The 24,704-nt window shown below is 36.6% G+C and overlaps 2 protein-coding genes and 1 long non-coding RNA gene across 4 annotated transcripts; 1 reads left to right on the plus strand and 2 right to left on the minus strand.

The window, feature by feature from the left end:
* Window positions 1–209: 209 nt before the first annotated feature.
* LOC110378243 (N-acetylglucosamine-6-phosphate deacetylase) lies at window positions 210–9,310 on the plus strand. The gene is made up of 6 exons (XM_021337426.3): window positions 210–530; window positions 776–1,050; window positions 1,563–1,781; window positions 2,018–2,153; window positions 2,353–2,529; window positions 8,967–9,310. Exons 1-6 carry the CDS (start codon window positions 326–328, stop codon window positions 9,152–9,154), a joined length of 1,200 nt encoding a protein of 399 aa, XP_021193101.1. The 5' UTR covers window positions 210–325; the 3' UTR covers window positions 9,155–9,310.
* On the minus strand, window positions 2,974–8,959 carry LOC110381599 (uncharacterized). The gene is made up of 2 exons (XR_007510651.2): window positions 8,362–8,959; window positions 2,974–3,138 (listed from the first exon to the last, which is right to left on the minus strand). It is a non-coding gene; the product is annotated as an uncharacterized LOC110381599 (long non-coding RNA).
* Window positions 9,311–9,766: 456 nt separating the features above from the next.
* LOC110378248 (brain tumor protein) lies at window positions 9,767–23,251 on the minus strand. Of its 2 annotated transcripts, none has more exons than XM_021337432.3 (9): window positions 22,980–23,251; window positions 19,967–20,139; window positions 19,742–19,886; window positions 18,284–19,655; window positions 17,939–18,210; window positions 17,670–17,858; window positions 17,417–17,585; window positions 17,029–17,261; window positions 9,767–16,866 (listed from the first exon to the last, which is right to left on the minus strand). In XM_021337432.3, the coding sequence occupies exons 2-9, from the start codon at window positions 20,077–20,079 to the stop codon at window positions 16,762–16,764; spliced, it is 2,598 nt and encodes an 865-aa protein (XP_021193107.3). In that variant the 5' UTR covers window positions 20,080–20,139; window positions 22,980–23,251; the 3' UTR covers window positions 9,767–16,761. The 2 variants fall into 2 exon arrangements, with proteins under 2 accessions (XP_021193107.3, XP_021193108.3); XM_021337433.3 differs by lacking the exon at window positions 22,980–23,251 and adding an exon at window positions 22,835–22,970.
* Between the last annotated feature and the right edge of the window lie 1,453 nt (window positions 23,252–24,704).

Genomic DNA, 24,704 nt, shown 5'->3' on the forward strand with positions numbered 1-24,704 from the left:
GATTAATGTTTTTTTTCGCAACGAACGCGTGTGGGATTCGCAATGTCGGCTGAAAAGAGCAGCGAATGTCGGCCAGTGTCGGCCATTCGAACTATCCGTCAAAAAGTGACACATGACATTGACAACAATGACAACTGACATTCGCGCAGCTTTCTTTCTGTTGTTTGTGTTTGTTTGGCATTGTCTGTCAGTCAGTTTCATCTTGTCAGTTTGTCCCTTGTCAACCAGCGTATAAACATTAGCTCTCATTGTATCAGCAGTACTTCACTAAGATAAACATTCTAGTTAGCGCTCCTTTATTTCAAATAATATTAACCATTTTACAATGAAACCAAAATCTGGATTAACGAGGTTCTATAACTGTTATATTCTTCGTGATAGTAAAATAATTAAGGAAGATTTGTGGATAAGAGACGGCAAAATCGAGAATCCTGAACAGGTATTTTATGTGGAGCAACTACAAGCCGATGTAACTGTAAACTGCGAAGGACTGCTGATTGCCCCAGGGTTCATTGACATACAGATCAATGGTGAGTTTATATGATTATAATAATTAATTTGTGTAATGCTGCATTCATTTCAAGTTATAGATATGTAAAGTTGTTAGTGTAACATTTTAAGTTGACCTTAAGCACGATTTTAGCATAGAGGTTTCAAAATTAGGTCAGTGGGTCGTCTTAGGGTTAGGTCACACAACCCAAGAAAATATACTTGATAAAATTATTTAGGTAAGTTTCTCATTTTCATTTAGTAAAAACATGTTTTGATTTTGTAGGTGGTTGGGGTGTGGACTTTTCATATGACTCAGAGAATGTTAAGGAAGGATTAAGGAAAGTCTCAAAAGAGCTGTTGGCTCATGGGGTGACCTCATTCTGTCCTACAATGGTCACGTCTGATGTGGACAAATATCGTAAAATCCTGCCTCTTATAAAGAAGACTGATGGAGGCAAGCATGGAGCCACCATTCTTGGTTTGCATTTAGAAGGCCCATTTATTAATTTGGCTAAAAAAGGTGCTCATGTGGAGGAGTTAATTAGGATACCTGAAAATGTTAGTACATTTACCATTTTTTATATAAAAATCAACTAAGCATAAACAAAGGCTAACAATATTAAGTAAACAAAGCTGCTTCAATAGTAAAAACATCAAACAATATTTATTATCACGTCTGATTGCAGCTCAACAATGCTGCTGTATTTACTTATCTGTGTACATTTATCATTGACCTACTTTTTGTAACTTGTAAATAACAGTTACATGAACCTTTTATGCGTCAATAAACTTTTATCAATACTGAATAGAAGTACTTATATCACTTAATAATTATTTTTATATCAGTGAGGCAAGAGAAGAAGAAAATAAATAAAAAACTTCTTATCCTGTTGATATTAAATACATTTCAAGTGTAATCATAATAAAATCATATCAACTATTGTTTTATGCCCACAATGGATAAACCAACACTGTTGTAACGGCAATGTTGGTATTGTTATTAAGTATTACTTAATAAATATCACATACAGCAATTTTCTATATAACAAATGTTTTTTTTTTATTTACAGGGTATAAAGACAATAGAAGAAGTTTATGGATCATTAGATAATGTTGTTATAGTCACTCTTGCCCCAGAGTTAGCTGGTGCTACTGAGGCAATTAAGGAACTGGCAGATATGGGCATCAGGGTAGCATTAGGCCATTCCACTGCTAGTTTGGCTCAAGGAGAAGAAGCTGTTGAATGTGGAGCCAATCTAATCACACATTTGTTCAATGCTATGCTTCCTGTGAGTATTTTTTTAAACCATAATACTCACATACCTATACTCATATACACATCAAATCTTGAAAGCCACTATTAAACATCTGAAATGTTCACCCAGATGTGTAATCTTAGGAGTTTTACTGCTGACTGTACCTACTATACCTACACTATCTACTACATTTATTTTTAATTTTCGTAAACTCTAGATATAACTTTAGATATTGCACAAGTTATTTTATACTAACCGTTTTTTCGAAGTTCCATCATCGTGACCCTGGTCTGGTTGGTTTACTAGCTTCGACTACGCAAAAACAAGTTTTCTATGGGATCATATCTGACGGGATTCATACCCATCCCGCCGCATTGCGAATCGCAAGCAGGACAAACCCAGAAGGTAAATAAAAACCTGTTGGGATAACTATAGACTTTACTTTTATTGTTGTTTCCACTTCAATATACTTATCAATGTATTGTCTTCTTCCTTGCAAAATTAAATAGGAAGTGGCGAAGGGCGGGCGGGTCAACTGAACATCAAAAGTTTTAAGCTAACTTTACTTTGTAATTTACGACTCATTTTCTTTCCTTTCTTCCAGGTTTAGTTCTAGTAAGCGACGCAGTAGCCGCTCAAGGTCTCGCTGATGGGAACTATCACATAGGTCCGCAGCATGTCACGGTAGAGGGTGGCCGTGCTTACGTCACCGGGACTAAAGTCCTCTGTGGCAGTACTACTGCGCTGGATGCGTGTGTCGCAACGTTAAGGAAATCTTTAGGTAATTTCAATTATTTTATCCTGTCTCTGACGCAGTGTTTTGTGTAAAGGCCGGTTTACACTTTGCGAAGTGTGAAGTGATAAGTGTTAAGCGTTAACTTTACGCGATAAGTCTCAAGTGTTAAGTAGTCTTTTCCATCTCCGTTTACACAGTGTTTAGGAAGAAGCTCATAGTGGTACTGTCCGTTGTGCATAGTGTCTCTAGAAATGGAAGATGAACAGAGCCTAATATTGAGACAAATCATTAAGGAGATTGTATCTATTGTGGTATCTGATATAGAAAATGAACTCAATTTTGAAATCGGGAATTCCCATCGCTTCACTCAGTTTCAATAGGGCCGCATCTCTCAACTGTTTGTTTTTAAATTCTGCGCACTTTACATTGCATAGGCATTCAAACTTTATGTATTCTTGTACGAATTTTAAAGTATGTTGTTCCGTCCACTTCTATTCTATTCTATTTTTGGTTATGGCAAATTGTCGATGTCGATATCAACGATTCTGCCACTGACGAGTGAAATGATAAGCACGTCGTGATGCCAAACAAACAACTTTGGGAAAGAATAATAATTTAACTGATTGTAGATCTTGTTGGGTTAGTAGGACGGCACTGAAACAAAAATATACATATATAAATAACAAATATAAAAGGTTAGAACATTGAAATATTATAAAATATATATACAAAAAAAATTAAAATACCACATTTATCTAAACGGTGACCAAAAGTAGGCCACGGTCTATAATTTAATATTATTGCGAAGGATAGCAATCATGAGGACTTGGAGAAGTTCTGGGGAGGAATATGTTAAGAGGGAAGGGAAGTTAATTGGTACAGGAATCTTTAATTTTGGGAGACGGCTATATAAGTCAAAGGATGAGGAGTTGATGGGGCAGCTGAAGAATATGTGCTCCAGGCTACCTTCATCCAATCCGCACTCACAAAGAGATGAGTCCTGTACATGGATTTTTCGCAGGAAAACAGGAGTACAGCAGTGGCCTATACGTATTCTGCATAGGACAGATATGACAAACTTGGGGAACTTTTTGTAATGGAAAAACCAAGGTTTAGGTTGTATGAGGGGTTGGATAGCATAATAGGAAGTACCCTTTTTCCTACTGGACAAATTCCAACATTCCTGCCATGAAGTCTCAAGGTGCGCTTTTGGAAGGTTTAGCAGGTCATACCCTTGAAGGGAGAAGTATGTAGGATCGGCTGAGGCTGACGTGCAAGCATCCTTGGCCATTGCATCTACACATTCATTCCCCTTGATACCGCAATGACTGGGTATCCATACAAGGTGAACTACTTTTTGCTGATGTGCACAAGATAATAGGGACTTTTTAATATTTAGGATTATAGGACTGTGGAGTTTACTTTTGAAGGGATTTTGGGATAGGGCTTGAAGACAGCTTAATGAATCTGTAAAGATAACACTTAAACTGATTTCATGAGACTCTATGAAAAGGCAAGCTTCCAATAATGCCACACACTCGCCTGTAAATACGGACGACTCCTTTGGACATTTAAATTTTAAAACAATTTTTGAGTTCTGGTAATAAACAGCAGCACCAGTGTTGCTGCTTGACGATAATTTGGAAGCGTCGGTGAAAAATCTATGGAACCCATTCCATCGCTCTCCCACCACCGCATTAAAGGTCGAATTCGCCGACGGGGATTTCTTGAAGATACCAATATCATAGTATATTTTTGGAATAAAGCAAAGGACTTCATAAGAAAAGTTGAAAATAGGTAATCTAGGATACTGGGCAATAGGACAATTTAGATTTAAGACAAAACGGAATGCTTTTAAAATGAGAGGAATTTCTTTATGCTCCCAGTATTTTGATGTTTTACATAAAGCATCTAGATCTACAAGTTTAGGGATTAGGGGGTGGGAGGTTTTAGGAACAACCCTTGATAGGAAGCGGGAAGCTAGATATTGCCTCCTCAAGGCCAAAGGAGGTTCGGCACATTCAACCTGTAACGCGTTAATGGGAGAGGACTTCATGCAACCTGAGATGATCCGAAGGCATTGAGACTGAATCCTATCTAATCCCGCCAAGGCACCCCTGTTGCAAGGAATCAAAACGAATGAACCATAATCTAGTATACTACGAACTAAAGCGTTATAAACAAGTTTCATGGTGTAAGGATGGGCCCCCCACCATACACCAGAAAGAACTTTAAGAATTGAAATCACCCTTTCGCACCTTTTAACCAAATAGCAAAAGTGGTCGACACCAGTTAATTTTGCATCCAAATAGACCCCTAAAAATTTTGCCTTTTTAACAACAGGGATCCCTTGACCCTGGATTTTAATAGATACCTGAGGGATTGAGCGTTTCCGCGAGAAGATGACTACCGAACTTTTAGGAGCAGACAGAGAGAGGCCGTGGTCAAGAAGCCATTGGTGCAGAGAGTCCAAAGAAAGGCAGAGGGATTTAGCAGCATCAACAATCGAGGCATTGGTTACGTAGAGTGCCAGATCGTCGGCATATTGCAGAATGCGGCAGTCGTTGTTTAGGCAGGAACCAATGTCGAATGTGTATAGGTTATAGAGCAACGGGCTAAGGACAGAGCCTTGGGGAAGGCCCTTCCATGTAGTTCTTTCCTCAAATACCTCACCCTGCACTCTCAGCACCAAGGATCGAGACGTAAGTAGTCCACATATGCATTGAATCATCCTTACCGGGAGACTCAGCTGTTGCAATTTCTGCCTGAGTATGGGAAGGAGGACGCTATCATATGCGGAAGAAACATCTAGGAAGGCGGCTACAGCAGTTTCATTTTAGAAAAGGCTGTACGAACATCAGTAACAAATGTTGCCACACTGTCCATTGTGCCAAGACCCTTTCTGAACCCAAATTGGTGGCTCGGTAGCAAACCCTTAGATTCGACCAACCACTCAAGCCTATTTTTAATGAGGTGTTCCAAAAGTTTAGCCAGAACGGAGGATAGAGCAATTGGTCTAAGGCCATTCGGATCATCAGCATTTTTGCCGGGTTTCAAAAGAGGGATAATGATCTGAAGTTTCCATTGGTCAGGAACCCAACCAAAATAATAACAATAATTAAAAATATTTAGCAGGTAATTTTTAGCATTTATGCTGGCATGGGTTATAAATGAATATGGAATGCCATCAATGCCCGGGGCAGAATCTCGAACGTGACGCAACACCGCATTCAATTCTTCCATTGTAAATGGATCGTCCAAAGGGTCACCCGCGGTACCCACAGGCGAGTGATCTAATTCTGAAAGTAACGGAACATAGGCTGGAGCAATTTTATCGAAGAATAATTCAGCAGTATTTCTGGTTATAGGGGACGAGACAGATGGAGAGCACCCACGTCTGAAGCGGTTTATACTCTTCCATACTGCTGACACTGGAGTTGAGGGAGAAAGAGAGGTGCAAAACTTTACCCAACCACGACGTTTCTTCTTACGAAGAAGCCGTTGGGATTGGGCATACACTCGTTTGTACTGTAGAAGGTTGTCGATGTTCATCGCTTCATTGAACTTTTCTTCAGCCACCTTTCTTTCACGTATTGCTGATGTGCAATCTTGGTCCCACCACGGGGGTGATGGGATTTTGTTCTTAGCGCAATTGCGCAGAGGAAAGGTGGAATCAGCACTAAGGAAATGGCCGAAACAAAGCCGTCATAACAACTCTTAGCATGGCAGTGATCAGGAATTTGCGGGAAAGAAGAAGTTAAATTTGGAAGTTCACTGATTTTCTCCTCCAATAGTGAAGCAAACCTTGACCAGTCCGGTTTCGATAAGTTGTACTTCAGAAGTGGAGGGGAAGTTTTCTCTAAATAAGTTTTGTTTAATAATGTTACAACAATAGGATAGTGATCGCTGCCATGCGTCAGAGGGGTGCATTGCCAATGAAACGATGCCGCCAACTCTACAGAACAGAAAGTAAGATCTACACAACTCTTCTGCTGTCCGGGAAGGGGTCTGCGGGTAGGACAACCATCATTTAAGATGCAAAGGTTAAGGTCATCGAGGATTTCTACTAAACCTTCCCCAAACGCATCACAACGGTTGGAGCCCCATCTAAAATGGTGACAATTAAAATCTCCCATAACTAACATAGGCCCATCTATATTGTTAAAAACGTTTCTAAGGGAGCCTAAAAAGTTTCGGTGTGGGTGGGAGATATAAATGGAAAGTACAGTAATGCCTTCGAATTTTGCTGCAACTACATTAATGTCACCATCCAGAGCAGGAAGAGACAGGGTCGAGAATGGGACTCTATTATTAAGGAAAAGAGCCGACCCTCCATATCCATCAGACCTATCACATCTCAAAATATTAAAATGTGGCATGCGAAAGCTAAGACTTGGTGTAAGCCAAGTCTCAGCAATAGAACAAGCCAAGGGCTTGTATTTATTAAGTAGAAATATGAGGTCGTGCTTCTTATGAAACACGCTCCTCACATTCCATTGTAAGAACACCTGATGAGGTGCCATTTTAACATTTAGTAACAGATTAACAAGTTGATGGGCGACGTTGGACGGTATTTGGGAATTATTAGTCATTATAGATGACAGAACTTTAATTAAGATTTCTATTAAAGAGGATGTATTGTTAGAATCAGCATAAGGGTTATTAAGAGCGCAGCCATCTGGCTGTGAAAGTGAGGGAGAGTTAACAATACGCTGATGAGCAGCTTTGTCATAAGAAGGTGAGAGGGGAGCATGGGTCTTTGGCTTTAAAAATACTGTTTTGCGATATGACTGAGGTTGATTTGCTGTTGATTTAACAGCATTCGCATAATTGCGGGAAGCAGGTGGAACTGTTTTGCTGACCTCAGCATAGGATAAGGACTTCTCAGCCATAATAGTTTTTATGGCTTTCTGTCTGCCATGCTCCGGGCATGACTTGCTGTTAGCAAAGTGATTACCAGAGCATAACACACAGAACGCCTCATCTTCTGAAATGTTGCAACCATCACCGGGGTGATTGTGGCCACATTTACAACAACGTGGTTTTGAGCGACATACAGACTCCACATGACCAAACCTGCAGCACTTGCGGCACTGGATGGTGGGGTAAACATATTGAACAACTGGTAGGGAGGTGTAGCAGCAATAAACTCTATTGGGTAAAACCTGGCCATCAAATGTGATAACACAGGTCTCTGTCGGTTTAAACTCTGCGATGCCATCATTGAAGAATTTACGGCTGATGCGACGGACTTTAAGGATTTGTCCACATCCTGAGGGCACTGTAAGGTAAGTTTTAGCTTCCTCTTCACTTAAGTCGGTGGGGACGCCACTAACAACACCCATACGTGTAACATTAAAAGTGGGGATTGATGCCACATAGCTGTTTTTAGAAAGGATGGCATTAATTATAAATGAGTTTGCATCCTGGGGGGATGAAAACTCAACAGAAACTCTATTGCGGCCGACTTTCTTAACACCGTCCCGAACAATATTAGCTATGTTGTTCTTGAGCAAAAACATGCCAAAGGTCACCGGGTGCAGTGTAGTACCAGTATTAGACTGAGGCTCCAAACGCGACACATGTACAATAAAGGGAGCTTTATCTGTTGCAGAGTATCTGCTGCGACCTACTTGGTTTCTCTGCTGTTTTGGTGGTATGCGACTATTTTCGGCATCTGCAGAGCGTTTCCTAGCGATCTGATTGGTAGGGTTCTGAGATTCGGGAAGGGATGGAGATTGGGACTCCGCGATGCTGCAAGCAACATCGGCGAAGTGGGAAAGTGGAAAGTTAGGGGATAAAGGAGCGTACGAGGAGATGTCAGGAGGATCTGGATCCGGAGGTTTGTTTCGGTCCATATTTACTAATAAAACTTACACTACTAGACGAAAAAACGTACACACACAATAACGCACACAAGGACAACACACAGCAACAAAAACAAGTCACAAAAAGTCACCAATTCACTGAAAATAAACAAAAACTCTAGACACACGTGCTAACCAGAAACACTCTGTGGCGAGAATCTTCCGTCCACTTCATTTTCGCTTTGAACTTGACACTGCGCAACACACTGCGCGGCAAATTGCGAGAGAGGGTAGTAGAAAAGTTGAGAGGGGGTAGTCACTTAACAACAAAAATAGACCTTGATTCTATTCACTCGCACTAATCAATAAGTACTAATCGCACGTATCACTTAACGTTAATCACTTTACGCTTCCGTTCACACCTTGATTACTAAACACCTGCACTAATCACCTGCAGTGTTAACTTAACAAAGTGTAAACCGGGCATAAGTGAATCTTGTGCGATTGCGAAGCGTTCCGTTGCGGTTTGGCGAGTAAATGGTTACCCGCCCAAGCCCGATATCAATAACTGCATTACAAAAAGTCTGTCAAAAAACCTAGTCAGAACATCCTAGCAAGATTCGGTCAGATTATCTAGTAGTAGTAGTAGTTAAACTGTAATATTTTATTCCACAGATTGCTCTTTGGAATATGCCTTAGAAGCGGCTTCCCTTCATCCCGCTAAAGCTTTGGGTATTGACAACAGAAAGGGCAGACTCAACTTCGGCTGTGACGCTGACTTTGTTATGCTTCATCCCGATAAAATCAAAATCGAGTCGACTTGGATTGCGGGTGAATGTGTTTATAAATGTAACAAAATGTGATAATAATTTGTAAGGGTCTGACCAAGATATTTAATATTTTCATTTATTATTTGCTGTACAATGTGATTATGTAATGAAATCATTGTTACCATTTTTTATGTATAAGTTATCAATAAATGACCATGTGCAACGTGTTTCACATAAAATGAAAATAAAGCTTTTTATTGCAAATATTCTCCTCCTGACTATCCGAAATGGTCACCACTTGTCCATATCATTAAGTCAAACGCCGCCGGGAGCAAACCGTTTGAAGTTTGGGCAGCTAAATTCAAATAAGTGCTAAGACCGAAGCGAAATAAATGATTTAAAAGTTTTATATTTGTCAAAAAACAATTTTTTTTGGTATGGCATCTCGCAGTTCAGCCTAGGAGGCCGTGTACTGCTTAACCGGTCTTTTCCCTGTGGATGGCCTAGAACTTAAGGCCTCCACCCAGGGAACAAACAGCATACCTACATGCTGTTTTCATATCGCATATATGTCGTAACGTTAAATCGTGAACTGGATTGCTTTTTTGCGTAACAAATGGGCAAGGTTGTTAACTGAAGTGGCACAGTCAGTAAGCTCGGTTGTCATAATTTACTACCACGGGCGAGTGAAATTTAGATAAAGTCTTTTTAGTGGCATGGAAAATCTTTATTGAAGTAAATATATTTATAAAGTCAGTACAATTTAAGTTCAATAGTTTCCAAAAATATTAAAGTGCAGGTTGCTGATCACCTGGCAATGTTAAATATGATTATTTCTTAATTAAAATACAAGCTAATATTGAGAAAACTGTAATATGTGAATAATAACATGTATATACCTAAATAAAATCATGACAAAAATATATTTTAGGCAGGCTCTGAATTACACTGCTCTGCTGTTGTTATCCTGGCCACAGTTCACGTTAATAAACTTATAATTATTAATAAACCGCTAAGGTCACGTGACAATTTGCACTTGCCATCAAATAAAGGTAAAGAAAGAGTGCAAAATGGCAATCATCCAAATTTTCAAGTAACTTCAGCGGGTAAAAGAATTTGGTCAAAGTAAGATGTGCAACTAGTTAAACAAATAAAATTCTACTTCTGTCCACGAAAAACATCTAACTATTCATCAGTTACATTGAATAATATAAGGTTAATTATCGAATACACTCAATTCCTCCACATCTTCGTAGGTGTGGACAGAGAACCAGTTGGGCATCTTAATTTTACGATAAAATAATTAAACATCAAGTTACAAACCACGCAATGTATATTCATATTGTATACAATAATCTAGGTGTATGTATATAATGTAAATACATTTTCATGAAAAACAAAAATAATATCATGGAATATTCAAAGAGCCAAAATATTTGAGATTAACTCTACCTTGATACCATTAACTTCTAAGATCTAGGCACAATGCAGCAGAGACTCCTGTATGGATTATATAACAATTTTCGTTGACTGTGGGGCTAAATAGTACAATAACAGTCAACACCATCACACAAGTTATACTGAAGACATTATATAAACTGCCAAATGTTTAACATTACATTTAAAGAACATATTTGACGAGAAAGATATGTCGGATAAAACTGGACCTATGCGGACAAAGCTTGTGTTGTGCTATTACGAAACGAGCAGTATAGTATAATGGTTTCAGAGCCACTGGCAATCCCATGTGCTGATGCTGCTGGCGCCCCTGCAGCTTGCACTCTGCGGCAAGCCGCCGTGAAGGCAAACAACTACATCTAATAAAACTTCAACATTTAATTTATTTCAAATGTTTACGGAGGGTATTGTCTGTTAGATATAATTTCGTGTTTGGAGTCCACATCCATACTAAACACACGGTGGACTACAACTAGGTTTAAAATACTTTTAACAGAATTAAATTATTGAGCAATATATTCTTAAGAGAATATTAGTAGAGGTTTGCTCGGCTGCACCAACTCTACAGAATAATTCATGTTACTCCTAGTATCAAATACCAATGCATACTCCACAAATGTCATTTCCGCAAAATGAGAATTAAATAATTAAATTATAAGGAATTAATGAAATCTTTGGATCAAAATTAAAATATGCATTTGGAACTTGCACCTTTCACACTAACTATGACAATAAATTTCACATTTCAACATAAAATGACAAGAACATAAGACAGTGTAACTTAGAATATACTTATATCTACCTTGGAAACAAAAGAAATAGCCATTTTAATAACATCTAAACCAACGAGGAGAATAAAATCACGGGAGTTGCAGACAATTTCTATGTAAACTGAATTGATTCGGTATGATATGTTTTGTTGTTTACTGAATAATTTGTGAGATGAAGAAATATCTGAATGGCCGCTTAAGAGAAAAAAATTATGCTTATAGTTATAGAATCAAAAAATAAGATCACTACAATACGTAAATACCAAGATTGTATATTAAAATATTTGTACTTTTACTGACTAAAGGAAAACATTGGCAACTGCTAATAATCCTACAATTGTAAAAAAAAAATTGTATAATGTAGACTGAAAACGGTCATCTCAAATTCGTTCACTCTAAGATGTGGAATGCAATTAGAATTCTTTAACAATATTAAAAGGTATAATAATATATTAAATTTTTATAATCAGCTCAACAATGTATATAATCTATAATAATTTAAAAGCCTAGATCCAAACTGTGATATTTATTGCACAAGCACACATGTGGCTTAAAATTCCAATTGGAATAGAGCTCACAACCTTATTATTATTTATGTTGTTTTAGAACAGTGGAGATTATATCGGATAAGTGGGTGAAAGGTTAAAAATAAAATATATTATCGTTTGAGCATGCCGTCTTTCAATTATTAATTGGAATCATTTCGAAATAAAATAATAAAGTATAATAGAATTAATTAATCTTAATCCCACCCACGGTTCAAAGTTGAACAAAATTGAATAGTAATGCCACAATACTCCACCGCAACCGTCGAGCTGTGCTTGGTGCCACTAATAGGCAATACGCCCACCTCCAATAGGGAGGGTAACATTAGAGCTCACCTTGTGCGCTGCGAACCCTACACTCTATCACATTACCTGGCACCAAGTATGCAAAAGTCCTTGACATGTTCATCTCTACAACACGTGGCGATCCAAATAAGAGCCTAATTATACAAGGAAATCTGCAATTTTCAGTGCCATATAAAGTGATACTACACAACTACTGAAGTAATTTATTGCTGGATACATAAGGGAATATAGATTCAAGAGAAATATCTTTACCAAAAATTGCTTTAAAGTGTATATAGGTAACTTTTAAGATTCCCGAGAAAGGCTACTGTAATGTACTCTAATGATACAATTATTATCAAGTAATGTCAATGGACAATAGATACCATTTGACTGCCATTCATCCATGACAAAGTGCTTACTCGCTACGGCAAATTATACAGCCAAGCAGACGCGACGAATAACCGCCGCGGCCCGCGCCAACCACTAATAAACATCTCTAAACAACACCACCATATAGGCAAACTTGTGATACTGTATGTGTGTATATCAATTGAAAAATACTAGTACCTACTAAACATTTCTACGCTGATCCCTACATAAAATACATGGCAAGAAAAGAGGAAAGTGTGTTTATCACCGAAATTAACGATAAACGGGGGGTCGTTGACAAGTTAATACTTTTTAAATAAAAGCAATAGTAAAATGTACATTGAAAATTAAAACAGATATATTGAAATATTTGACTTCAAATTTTAAATATTGGAATTCACACATAAAATAGTATAATTTGTAAAATTATCCAAAACTTATCACACCACTTTTTAATAATTTTATGCAACCCTAAAGCAATATTATTAATAGCGTCAAACGCTCCCTTTGGGGCAATAATAAGTTCTATTTCGGTTAATTTTACTTCACTAACACACAATAATTTTGATCAATGACAACGAATTAAAATTGAACATCATAATATTAAAACCCTGAATATTAATAAAACAAAAATTGGCAACAACTAATAACTAATTTTTACAAATATTATACAATAAAATAATTACTATGTGCATGCACAAATATCGTAAGAAAATAATTTGGCAGTAAAAATTCGTAAATCTAAAGGCCTAAACACACTGGCCAAAAATACTATTTATATAATATAGGCCCGGAACATATAATTAAACAAAACAATAAAACGACAAAATCAGAGTATTAATCACACCTGCTCATCCGCGAGGGGTATGTAGACTCATTTTAAACTAGTTAAAATAAAGAAAATAAAATTCCCTAATACTATTGGGACAAAAATCCTGAAACAAATAACTTAAAAACAATATGAAAAATAAACCCAAAAGTTACTCACTAATCAATAGAGGATTCAGACTCAAATGTCAAAATTTAACTTATCACTGGCTTCCAAAGACCGGCGTTGCTCATCACCCCACGCATCAATCTTTGCTCGTGTCTTTCAAAATATTGAGTCATGTAAGTCTTAAAATGTTGGTTCATTATGTCTCTCTATTATTGCTCATATCACATCTAATTTTGCGTATCGAATATTGTAAAACTGCTCCAATACACAACAAATACATAAAATAAATACCTATTTCTAATTAAGTACACATATTTATACATGTTACTCTTCAATTATGTTTTTATTATTCAGTATAAATTATATGGCTCAGCAATACGAAGAGAGTGCCTGACTATTAACTAATTAATATTTAAAAGTTAATTACAATTTAGTAACATGTGTTTTTTTTTCAATGAGATGCAAGACTATTTTGAAATTGAGGAATTAAATTATTTTAAAATGTAAACAAATCAAACCAAATAACTAGAGAGCATTTAAAACTGACATTAACAATATTGGTAAAATATCACACTTAATTTTAGGTGGTCTGGTTAAGTACTATTTCCAAAGAGTTTTTAAGTAAAACAAAATAATGGTCATGTACAACACAATGCATCCGGCTATAGAACTTTCGAATAATTAAATTAACTTTGAAAGATTACACAGGTCAACAGCATTTTTGGTGCAAAGGTGAAATATACAATTTCTTGTAGGATATTAGATACGTAATCGAAGTCCAGAACATAGAGTTGCACTAGCACGTAGGGATTTAGAGATATACCCCTCCTAAAGTACCAAAAACGCGATTTTAACGATATTTGACGATTTTTTTGAAGTACAGCAAAATAGTTTTTTTTGTTTCTATCTATAGCATTATATAGTACCACTCTTCCCGATTGAAATTCATTTTTATTTCCAACGTTAAGAGTTTAAATTTTCATGAAATATGTATACAGCTACGATAGTTCGATCTTCCCTATATTTCATTTGGCCTGTTAGTATGAAAAAACTCCACTTAAGTTTAAAATGGTATATATCGGGAAATAAAACTCGCAAAAATATAAATTAAAATGGGGTTAATGCGGGGAAAGTAGTACTATATGATGCTTTAGTTAGAAATTCCTATAAAATTCTGCTGTCCCCAAAAAATGACATCAAATTTCATAAAAAAACGCGTTTTTGGTACTTTAGGAGGGGTATATCTCTAAATCCCTGCGTGCTAGTGCAACTTTATGTTCTGGACTTCGATTACGTATCTAATATCCTACAAGAAATTGTATATTTCACCTTTGCACCAAAAAAAAAATTATAATTTGTTGACCAGTGTTATCTATGGATGTACCAAGTAAGGATAAGTAATTTCGCATTTAAACGGTCGTGACACGAAAACAGTAGAAGAAACCAACGGTTTTTAGTCTGATAATTCGTTCAAATAGTCTAATTATATTTGGAAGACCATGGATCCCTGGAATTGTTTATGGTATAAGGTAAAATTGTATCTGACCATTACTTATGTATTACAAATTTGATACCATATTAATAATAGGGATTTTATAAGACAATGTCCCATTTCCTAACACTACATTTAGGAAACCTAATAAGGGACAATAATATAATTATGATGTATATTGTGAATATATCTAAATATGGTATCGCTTCATTAAACCGCATTTGTACCTACTATCTAAAACTATGAATTCTCAATTTTGAATATAAATGTGGATAGTTATAAAAATATATAATTTGGCGAACTGTATACCCATCGAACGTATTATAGTAGAAACGTTTTATGATGGCAAATTCATGTACATAACAAGTAATACAAGGTGCTTTGGTTTATATAATGCTTTCCTTTCTTAGTGACAATGAAATACTGATATTGGAGCTTACTGCAAATAAATTCATATATGTGTGAGCAACTATTTAAACAACAACATAAATGCACTAAAACAAGCTTGCATCACTATTTACTTTAAGTGGCTCGCTATATACAAGAAAATGCCAGATAAACTAATTTTCTACATTAAATTTAAACTATCCAAATTACATGTTGTACAAATTATTGCAATGTTATTTTTTGCGGTTTCTAATAATACAGCATGCATTACAATTCATCATTAAGATATTTACTTATAATAAACCAACTCTTAACAATGTACACTGTAATGCCTACTCATGAAAAATCTTTCAAATATGTAATAGGCTCTCAAAACAAGAGTACACGAAAAACATTTTGTATAGACACAAGAATTCTGTAAATGGTAAATATATTTTAACGGACAATATATAATATTGTATACGAGATTAACCTAAACTAGATGGCACGTTATTATGGTGTCGCCTCCTTTGGTCATGACGAGACAAATTTTATACTTTTAACAAACTCAATTGTGCGTTCATATTTGTTCTCATTCTGCAAATGACTGATATCCAACAAAATCAATAATATCTAAAACAAATGTACGTATATTGGGCTAACATTCGAATCAAATCAATGTTTAATGAGGCGACACACCCACGCAGTCCCCTAATTGACACGTTTAAACTTCACTCGAACTAGGAACCATACCAGCTGCTAAAATTTAGAAAACAAATTAAAGTCCAGTCGATGGGAATTGTTAAGTTAAATTTGGTTATGGTTGTTCCACTACGAGAAGTTGAAGTCTCGGATATATCTGAATTTAGTAAAGTTGACTATAGTATATTGAAGCTTACATTTTACTCAAAAATAATAATTGTCCGTTTCTACCCGCTTCATTAGTATTCGTACTTTTTAGTCAGATATAAAATAATTCCGAAACTTTGATCTTCCATGACCAAATATAACAAAATTGATAAATTGGGACTATAACGAAAAAAAAATAGAAGTTGAATATTATATACTAACCTTTGGATTTTCCATTACTAGAACTAAATGCAATTATAAAATAATAATAATAATGACAGATGAACAAAAACCCAAACAATACGCAAGTATCAGTACTTTGGAAATAATAATGACTTAAGTCTATCCACGGCAGTGAATAAAAATATAGTGTCGCTAAATCTAGAATGCCATAAAACAAAAAATCACGAAGCATACCGAAATTAGGATCACTATAGTTCACTGCTCATGGACAGAGTGTTAAAATATCAGACTAACATGAAATTTAACACAACATAACGAAATAAGTAGTCAAATACTGGTTTAGCAAAAAATGTTAAGCTTTGTAAAAACAGCAATTAATATAAAATATAGGGAATAAATGTGAGATCTTGTAGTATGCAGACTTACAGCCATCGAGTTACTCCTCAGACAATATAAAGGGTGTTGAGGACTAGAACGTGATGATTATTCTTAGCCAGAGTGACAATATAACCTTCAGATGTTATCTTCAATCCGCAGCAACGAGACACCTGTAAGCAATTAAAGAAACGTTGTAGGAAGCATCCTTTATTTCATAATTAGGGTCGAAATCTCTAATCATGGATCTTTTTAAATTACTTAGTATTGACTACAATCTTAACGATTGGATGGATGGTATGATTAAAAGTACCACCATCATAAAGTACACCTACCTTGACATAGGGGCACTCGAACTCAGTGACGAGAACGCCGTCACGAGAGAAAACTGCGACATGAAACTTGTTGCCGTGCGAGTCGCCAATGAGCACGTCACCGGCGTCAGACACGTCAATGCCATTCGGGAAGTTTGTCACATTCTCACATCCAATGCGGCGTAAGAAACGCCCTTCATCATCGAAAACAACCACGCAGTGCCCCTTGAAATCGCAGACATAAAACTCCTTGCCTAAAATAAGGAAAATTCAAAATAGGTTTACATTTGACTACTGAAATGTTTTTTGCAATTGGACTGGAAAAAAATGTTTAAATTATAGTATACTAGTTGCACTTCTACTATTACGCTTTTTATACACGTACGCAATAAATACCAAAAGGACTCACCACTAATAGCAATATCAGACGGCTCCCTCATGCACTCACTGCAATCAAACCAGCTCATGAGGTCACCTTCTTCAGATAAGATGAATACAGTTGGGGTTACACTGTCCACTGCCACGATGAGACCTTCAGCAGTTACTGCTAATCCAGCAACAATGTCGATAAAACGTACCTACAAAATAAATAATAAATATCAATTCATGTTGTAAACGGTACTCAATTTTTACTTTGTGTTTTAATATTAATGAATACTGACAGCAATTTTCTTCAAGAAGTGTCCATTTTTGGTAAAGATTTGCATGCGGGATCTCTCGTTGCCACGATCGCAGACCACGAACTTGCCAGTGGCTCGAACAACCGCCACTTTACGTGGGTACCACAGTTGGCCTTCCTCTTTTCCGGCAATTCCGAAATTAAACTTGTAAGTTCCAGACTTATCAAACACCTAAAAAAATATATTTAGATAACATATTGTATTTTTTTGTATTATGTCAGTACAATTAAATCAAATTCGCTTGTTATTACCGTGATGCGATGATTGTTGGTATCAGCAACAATGATATCTTCGTCGTTTCCAAGGCAAAATCCATGAGGGGAATTAAACTGACCCTTGCCACTTCCCAGCTGGCCAAACTTGAATCGAATGTGCATCGGAGTAGCTTTAGTGGCTCGTACAAGTGGAGCCGGAGGAGGCACAAGTGCTGCCTCCTCAGCAGCAGTTAGCAAAGGTCTTCCCGGAGACACTCCACGAGGACCAACTCCACCAATTCCGCCGACACCTCCAAAGCCATTTACTTCTGTAAACAAAATACTATGAGAAGAAATGTTTTAAAAAATTTTTATTGAATTTCATTTGTATGAAGAGCTTACCAGTATTTAATCCAAGTTTAGCAAGAGCTTGCAAATTGTTGTAGGCCTGAGGAGAGTTCAGATCACCAGCTAGTAGTTCAGCGAGAGTGAAAGTTGGTGCTGGAGAAGCATGGGGAGGTGGTGGTACGTCTTTTTCAGCAATGCTAGCCAACTGCTGCAAATTATACTCGACCATAGATGGCAAAGCCGGTACTCCACCGCCGACTCCCGGCACACTATTGATGTTTACACCACCAGTGATGACACTAGTGTTAGTGACACCTACTCCAGTTACTGCACCCACCCCCGGTACTCCGATAGCTGGCACCCCGGACACTCCCACCATGCTTCCAACACCAGAAACCCCAGTGACACGGCGGACTCCTCCCATCGGGTAATCATCAAAAACGGGAGCGTTAGTCACGGAAACAGCAGGAGAGTGAGAATTCGAAGTCACTGATACAATAGCAGACGACTCGCTCGCGCGTTTTCTTTCTTCAGCACGAGTTGCTTCTGTACGGAATGTTCCGAAAGTTTCTTCTGAAATAGCATCAAACTTATCCATCTTTGTAACAAACTCCAATGAATAATCAACATCGAATTCTGGTGCTCCCTCCAGCAAACGAGCGAACTGGGAGGCCACTGTCTTTTTTAACATCACAATTTCTGTACCATCCCCGCGACGAAGAAGTCTAGCCGCGAATTTGCAAGCACAATCTATGCGCTGAACAGTTTTATCGACTCGATCAAAGAGATCCATAACCTTGAGTTCTCTTTCCTTGTGTAAACGCTCAAGTTCTTCAAGAGCCTTTTCACGGCATCTTTCTAATGCAGCTTTATAAGCATGAAAAGCATCATTGATTACACCTTCGGCTTCATCTCTTTGACGTTGCAGATCTCCAAGTGCATCATCAAGCCTGGCAGAAGCACTTCCAGCTGTAGCAGCGCGGGCATTGGCTTCCACGATGAAATTCTTTAATTCAGCACGTAAGTTAGGCTCGACATCAACAATTCTCTCGCAACGATGTTCTCCAACTTTGTGATCCACAGTAAGACATTCAGTGCAAGCACCAACTTCACACTCGCAACAATAATACTTCAGACTTTCCCCTGCATGGCGAGCACAAAATATGGGCTTATGCACAGCGGACTTCTCCTTAGAGGACCTCAGAGCATCAAATGGTACCACCCTATGGTTTTCAAAGCATCTCATAAATTCATGAGCAGAATTACAGTTGGAGCACAAAAAATGAGAGCAATCAGTGCATCTAGCAACAGCTGGTTCCTTGCTCTTGCAACAAGTGCATACAACAGACTGGTCCATAGCAGACACATCCAAAATGTTGGTTAGCACATAATCGGAAGGAAGGGATGCAGCTCCACCTCCAGGTATCTGATAATAAAATATGTATGTTAAATATATACTCAAAGAAATGAAGAATAGATTTACATAAAATTGTTACATTAGTAACTGCATACCTTGGTTTCTTGTTTGCATATTGGGCATTCTACAGCCAAATCAAATTTGAGAGAATCTCCAGCTTCATTAACCATCAACTTGTCAATGCAAGCTTCACAAAATACATGAAGGCAAGACAAAACACGAGGACTGCATAGCTTATTGCTGAAAAATTGGATTAATATTTTAATTAATTTTAAATTTTAAATCTTGGTTCACGCTTTGTAAATAAATAAATAACTCACTCGCAAATTTTACAATTTTGCTCTTGTTTGCCATTGTCGGTGGACTCCAAAGAACCTTCATCTCCTAGACTTACTAAACCGCCCCCATAAAGATCCCCATTCATTTCTTCCATTTTAACTTACAATTATGTTGGTGTATAATGAATATATCCTTGACCTTACTCAACAAGAATCTGTAACAAAATTACCAGACCTAAGTTGATGCTAATTGTTGCCAGGTGACATCAGTTTTGTATTGATTAGTTTCTGCAGTGCTTGCTAGAAACAGATTGACTTATGAATAACAATCACATGCAATATAAAAAAGTCGCGAACAGCACACACATCTTTAAGGAGTAGTAGGCGGAAAACACTTTTCTTTGGCTAAAAGATCAATGCAGAAAAGCAGGGTCACTTGTTATGTTTAAAAAAATATTTATTCATAAAGGTAATGGATGCTCATCACAAAGAAGATCTTCTATCGAGCCTCTGTCAGTCATCATACTTGAAAACGAAAGAAACCATCGCGACCATCATAGTAGTACCTACCTACAGTCTGTTCTGCACAGACAAACACGAATAGGTAGTAGCTACAGAAATAAACTTCGACCTTATCTTTTGCGGTCTTAAAATGCATAATGTCTACACAAACATACTAAAAAAAGTGAGACTTGAGAGGGTCTAGCTGGCCTTTCACCGCGCGCAGCATTAATAGCAATAAATTACGAGCAACACCGTGCGTCGTATGGCATGCGGCAGAAACCTTCAAACCCTTGCTGAAACTAACAGTGCTGAGAACCTAAAATCACGACTATGAAATTTTTTAAGTTGAAACGAAATTATTTTTTACTCCAATATGTTGCATAAGCATAATAAACTTGACTCTGATCCAACGAAGCAGCGACTGGGAGCCGCGCGCATGCGTGCGACTTATGTCACCTTTTCTTTGTTCTACATATACTAGAACCTACATCAACATCGCGCCTATCTATTGAGTTAGGCAGAATCTGCAGAAGTCTGCATCTTTTTAGTCCATTTGAGTAGGCACTTACAAAATATTAATCAATCTTGATGACTTTTTATTTAAAGCCATTTTAAAATGAAATGCAGCTGAAAAATCAATGTAATGCTATTATAGCAATACTTAAATCAATCTAATCATAATTTTAAGCAGTAGCAGTAGCTATCAAGATTATTTACCTTTACTTAAGCCTACTCAAAAGTAGTAAGTATAATCCAGTATAAGTATAATGTCCAACCACCAGTATTAAGTCAATAAAATTTGGTTTTAATTCTTTTGGAAACCTTAATGTGTCCGTCCATGAATGAATGAATGCATGGTAATGAATGCATGATAAGTCCTTTCAAACAATTTGCTATGCTACTTTGCTTTTAGGCAGAATGACAATTATATGCTACTTTTATCCATGTGCGTTAAGTAGATCTCTTGCGATGCAGGTGAAGCTGGAGACAGAAGCTATTAATCTATAAAACACTAACATGAGAAAACAAAAACAGTAATGACCTATTTGGCCACTAACAGTTACTGCTAGATTAGCTGTTTGGCTTGAATCTATAGTCTGGAATGGCAAAGAGCTGGTCCAAGCCTTATGACGGCAAAATCGTTCACTTTTCCCCTTTTACTTCTGTGAAACTTTGAAGCATCAGTCTTTGTACTTAACAATAATGAGCTTAAAATTACACTTATTATATGGGAGCCCCCTAAAATATATATTTTTTATAAAATTTTTCAGTATTTGTTATTATTGTGGCAACTGATGTTTATTGTAAAAGTTTAAATAAACTAACAAAAGGAACTATTTATATTGCAGTTCCTTTTTTCTCAAAAGCAAAATTATACAACAAGGTCTTATAAGCTTTAGTGCTACAGTTAAATGATAGTCGAAGTCAAAAGGGTTTCAATTTCATGCAGACCTATTACAGGTTCTTGTGAAACATCAATAGCTAGCTGCATGGTTCCAAGGTGAAACTCCATAGACACAAACCTTTTTTTTAAATTAAGTTTATGTCAGATCTTGGATAACATTCATAGTTTGAAGCAAGCACATTTTAGACCATGTCTTATAGGAAGGTGAATAATTTTTGTGCAAACATAAAATCTTAAAAATATTATTTATTATTCATTGTCTTTTTCACCAATTTGTAAAAAAAGACAATTTTGATAACAACAGATCTAATTTATTCATGTTATTTATTATGGCTAAGTAGTATGAAGAATTAATAATAAAACTTTTAATAAGAAAATAAAATTTATGAAAATCATTATTCTTCTTGCCAAATTCAATTAGTACTGTCATCTGCACAGGTACTTTATATAATTTTGTAGGCTAGCTATATATTTCAGAAATTCATTAATAATGAACTATATAGGTACAATCATTGACTTTCCTTACAGAGTAAGTATGAAGCAAGGACTTCTATGATAAACTTCAAGTAATCAAGTACATGTATTATGTACTCATATGAGTTATCTGCATTTCGAGTTTTCGACCCTGAGACTACAAATTCAAATAACAAACAATCGAAATCACCTCATCCCTTTTGGATGCACAATAATTACTAATCAGGTACTTTCAAATTATTATAAAGACAGAGACAAAGGGATGAAATTTCATGACATGTATAAATACGAGAATCCATTGTCAAAAACGCGAAATAAAAATATAATTTGCCGCCGACTATGAAATTGTCGTATAGGTATTGATATGATTAGGCGTCCGTTTTTTGATCTTGTAATTCCTTGGCAAACTAGGCATCCAAAAGAAAAAAATATTCTCTAAAAGCAGCTTCTATAGGTGCTGATAGTCCGCAAAATAACTAAAATAATATCGTCAAAATGGCTTCATAATATACTCCATAAGTACGTACCTATCGCACAATAAACGCAATGCACCATGCAGACAATGGCGAAGGTCGATAATCCTTAGGAACACGTTTTTGGCCAAATATGGCCAAAATTCTCCGTAGGTTAATTATTTCGATAATTCTTACTAATTATAAATGATTTACTAACCTGTAACAGTTTATAATTTGAAGGAAAAGCTGATAATCTACGCGCAGAAAGTTCTACCACGCCGTAACTATGAGAATACTCATCACTTTGTAAATAAATAAAAAATGAGCATCAAGTCTCAACAGATATTTTTTTTAAATAAAAGTGGTTTCTTCGATGAATTAAATTAATGTTTTGTCACGTTCTCATTTTAAAAAGGCGAATACATCACGGTGTATTGATTTTCTGCGTAGTTGGTTGCGCTGTCTGTGGGTTAAGAGTTGCCACCCTCCATTCAATCATTAGAAAAATGTATTGTGTCCGGTCCGGTTTTTAAATACAGTGAAAGCAATTTGAGGAATCAACAAAACTTGACGCTCTTGTTATAAAATATGTGTATGCTAATAATAAAGTTAATCTGGACCTTCAAAATATTAGTGAAGTCCCTTATAATTTCACAAAAAATATCTCAAAATTTATACTTAATGTAAGACACTCTCTAGACGACTCGGGATCCATGAAAATACTATGGTTTAGCCATATCTTATTTGTTGGCACATAGAAGGATGAGGATGATGATAGACGGCATACATTTTCGCTTTCTCAGTGAAAGTTACTCTATAATTATGGGACTATGTTATTATATCGCTATCTTCCGAGTAGGACATTTGGACCGGGTTTCATATATGTTCTTATGGTAAGACAACACTAGGCGGAACTGCACTGCAACTTTTGTGCGGCAAAGTTGAGCAACTGAAAAAAATTGACGCAACCTGGCGACGTGCAGTTCCGCTGCTGCGGAATGTGGTGCGACCAACTTCATTTTCAAACAAGATACATCTTCATATCACGAGTTAGAGTTTCCTTTCGTTGCTATGATATTGTATGTTCATGCTTGATGATCGAGCATGAAGGATCGAAGAAAAGAGTAGGGATCGGTGCTCGATCCCTTATATTCCTTCTTCTATACTTATTATCCATTTCGTTGTTCATCTTGTTCGGAGATTTCTTAGCTACTGAGTATATTTTTCAAGCACCGTTGTAGATCACGTGCGGTTTACCAAAAATTTTCGCGTCTTATCGCGCGACGTACCACTCTGTGGTGCAGTTCCATCTAGCGCGGTCCCACCTTTTCCTAATTTATCAGTATTTTTGCCCACATCCTTACATTTTTCTTGATTTTTTGAGGTATTGTACATAATAACTTACATACAGTGGGCCGAATTTGAAACATCTCCTCTTGAAAATATTGTGCAGTCCAAGGGCCGCCTAAAGGAGAGAAATATTTTATACAAGGATCGTCTATTTTTTTCTGTTTTTGTTTCTTGGTGTGGTAGAATCTGGTAAAATCGAGAACTTTCAACCAAATCTAATTTAGGATTTAGGCAAACAGGGTGTAAACAGTAAAGCATTATAATAATTCATGATCATTATAGAAGCAGTTTTTCCAAATCTTATAAATTACATATATCCATATTTAGAAACAGAAAATAAGGGCTTTGACTTCAATGATATAAGAAAAATACTCTTCTTCTTGTGTGAATATAAATAATAATTTGAACAGGTTCATCATTTTTTGTGTTCTGCATAAACCCCGATGTCTAAAATCACACATTAACCTAAAAAAAAAGAAACCTAGTGACACGACATTTGTTTCTAGTGATGAGCACTTACTTATCGAAGAGCATGGGTCATGGATGGAATTTAAAAAGAATATTAATGCGAATTCGTCAAAAATGCAATGAG

Source organism: Helicoverpa armigera, chromosome 10, assembly GCF_030705265.1.
Source record: "Helicoverpa armigera isolate CAAS_96S chromosome 10, ASM3070526v1, whole genome shotgun sequence".
NCBI classification, from domain to species: Eukaryota; Metazoa; Arthropoda; class Insecta; order Lepidoptera; family Noctuidae; genus Helicoverpa; species Helicoverpa armigera.